Source organism: Lipotes vexillifer, unplaced genomic scaffold, assembly GCF_000442215.2.
Source record: "Lipotes vexillifer unplaced genomic scaffold, Lipotes_vexillifer_v1.1 scaffold681, whole genome shotgun sequence".
Taxonomy (NCBI): Eukaryota; Metazoa; Chordata; class Mammalia; order Artiodactyla; family Lipotidae; genus Lipotes; species Lipotes vexillifer.
Window position 1 is genome coordinate 836927 of NW_006791462.1, and position 3083 is coordinate 840009.

The 3083-nt window shown below is 40.1% G+C and overlaps 1 protein-coding gene across 2 annotated transcripts in view; it reads left to right on the forward strand.

Annotated features, from left to right (window-relative positions):
• The window catches only part of CUL4B (cullin 4B), a 32660-nt gene that overhangs the window by 10662 nt on the left and 18915 nt on the right, over positions 1 to 3083 (forward strand). For both annotated transcript variants that reach the window (XM_007464424.1, XM_007464425.1), the window contains exon 3: positions 2059 to 2162. In XM_007464424.1, the coding sequence (XP_007464486.1) occupies positions 2059 to 2162 (104 nt within the window). The remainder of the gene's footprint in view (positions 1 to 2058; positions 2163 to 3083) is intronic.

Sequence of the window (3083 nt, forward strand, 5' to 3'; positions counted from 1 at the left end):
GCGGCATGTGGGATCTTCCCATACCGGGGCACGAACCCGTGTCCCCTGCATCGGCAGGCGGACTCTCAACCGCTGCGCCACCAGGGAAGCCCTACATTAGTTTTTTGAATATTTACTATAGTCACCTGGTTCAAAGCCCAAAAGGTATTAAAGAACATATAGGTACATGAGCACATGGTCTCTTTCTGTCATTAGGGAGAGTTGGGGGACAGGATATACACATTAAGAGATACAATATTGACTCAGGGACAAGTCAGTGTGGTATGATTGGTGATAGTGCCAAATGAGTCACTGGTAGCCAAGGCAATTAAGGAAAGCTTATTGGAAGAAGTGGAACCTAGCTGAGTAGTAAGGGATTATGGTATCTTGTGTAAGAAGATAAATAGATGCGATGAGAACTAATATATGGAAGAAAGAGTAACACAGCAGAAGGGAATGGTTAAGGAGGATTCGGAAAAGTACTGCAGGTGGGAAATGTGGAGAAGGTGAAATACAAAGACAGAATCTAAGCAGGAAAACGAGAAATGCTGAGAAAATTAGTCACTCAAAAGGAACACCAAGATACAATGAGAAGACTACTAAAGGAGGAAGGAAGAGAGTCCATAGAGGACTAATGTGAACCAGTCAGGCACATGAAATAAACATAAACATACACTTAGGCATTTGTGGCCTGACCCAAGGCCCCATGGAAAGTGGTGGCCAGCAGAGACCTAGCCTTCTTATTCCTCCTTAGCTGCTATATCTAAGTGGTCTGCTGTTTCCTGGTAAGGTGTAGTGCCTTTCCTCCTTTGGTATAAGTGGTTTCCTTTAAGCTTTCTTTTCATTTGCTAGTTTATTTGCTGGACCTGCATGCTGGGAATATGATTTCCAACTACATATTTATAAAATTCCACTCCAACCAAGAGGACTTGGATGGTCCCTTAGAGTCAATTTTAATGGAATTTTTGCCTTGTGTTGTGGTGAGAAAAAAATCCTGGTGTTATACTTAAGTCATTACTAGTTGGAATTGTAGATTATATCAGAGTTCATCCAAAGAGTTTTACCATGCCTGTTGTATTAAATTTGAAAGTCTTTTGATGCACATAAGAAGAAACTCACTGAAATCTCAAGTTTGTCCTTTTGGGATCTGAGTATAAAAGACCAATTCAACTATTAGAATGAAGTAAAAATTCAGTGTTCCTTTAGTAATTAATGTTTATCCCATTGTGCAAATTTTAAAACCTCTATTTATTTAAATATTCTTAAGCTGCAATGTTGGAGAAAAATCCCTGTGTATAATTATATCATACTCATTATAATACTGCTAGCAATAAATTCTGCATTGCTCTGTTCAGGAAAACCAAAGAAAGTATAAATAAATTTTATTTCAGTGGTGGTTGGACCACCCAACCCATCTAATAAACAATTGGTGAAATTATTTTCAAACTCAAAATGGAATTCTGCTTATGAAAACAATTAACGTTTTTAAGAACAAGACAGAATTTATATGTAGCAGTTGTTACAAATTGGTCTTCACAAGGTGAGAATTTGGCTTGATTCCCTCCATCCTTAACCTGTACTGCCACAATAAATGTATTAATTTGTGTGGGGGGGGGTTGGTATAGTACACTGGTTATGAAAAATGTTCACTACCCATGTTGATATTTTGCTATTTTACCTTGTGTTTTATTTAATTAATTAATTAATTTATTTATTTATTTGCTTGCTTGCTTGCTTGCGGTACGCGGGCCTCTCACTGTTGTGGCCTCTCCCGTTGCAGAGCACAGGCTCTGGACGCGCAGGCTCAGCGGCCGTGGCTCACGGGCCCAGCTGCTCCGCGGCATGTGGGATCTTCCCGGACCGGGGCACGAACCCGTGTCCCCTGCATCGGCAGGCGAACTCTCAACCACTGTGCCACCAGGGAAGCCCTTACCTTGTGTTTTAAATGGACAAATAATCCCTTTTAATAAGCCGACATGGTAGAAATAACAAATAATAGGAATTTGATGTAAATAATCAAGAAATTCCCCCCTCCCCTCCCCATTCACTCCGTAAGAAAGTATGTGTTTAATTTTGCAGGCTGTGGAAAATCTCTGTTCTTACAAGATTTCTGCAAACTTGTACAAACAGCTGAGACAGATTTGTGAAGATCACATCAAAGCACAGATTCATCAGTTCAGAGAATATCCTTTTAAAAACAAAAAACCTTGTATTTTCATCTATCCCTCCCTCTCTGTCCCTCACTTTTAAACCCAGATTGAAATGGAATGCCTGTGTTTTGTAGATTTATTTTTTGTTCATCTTGCCTCTAGAGTAAGAAGATGCAAAATTTGCCCTTTATCTCTAATTAGGGTCCAAATCTACATTGTACTTTTAATGTAAATAAATAAAATGTCTTTATGTCTTTACTCTTTTTGGGGAAAGATAATTGGGAAATAATAAACTGAAAACACAATGCTCAGTTATGTCTAAGACTTGTTTTTTGTTGTTTTGGCCTAGTGGCTTTCAGGATCTTAGTTCCCCGACGAGGGATTGAACCCGTGCCCCCTGCAGTGGAAGTGCAGAGTCTTAACCACTGGACCTCCAGGGAAGTCCCTAAGACTTGTTGTTTTTTGTTGTTGTTTGTTTCTTTCTTTCTTTTTTTTCAAAGACAGTTTTTTTGTTTGTCTTTTTTTTTTTTTTTTTGCTGCTTTGGGTCTTCATTGCTGCGTGCAGGCTTTCTCTAGTTGTGGCGAGCGGGGGCTACTCTTCATTATGGTGCTCGGGCTTCTCATTGCGATGGCTTCTCTTGTTGCGGAGCATGGACTTTAGGCGTGCACACTTTAGTAGTTGTGGCATGCAGGCTCTAGAGCACAGGCTCAGTAGTTGTGGTGCACGGGGTTAGTTGCTCCACGGCATGTGGGATCTTCCCGGAGCAGGGCTCGAACCCATGTCCCCTGTATTGGCAGGTGGATTCTTTTTTTTTTTATTTTTTTTTTTAACATCTTTATTGGAGTATAATTGCTTTACAATGGTGTGTTAGTTTCTGCTTTATAACAAAGTGAATCAGTTATACATATACATATGTTCCCATATCTCTTCCCTCTTGTGTCTCCCTCCCTCCC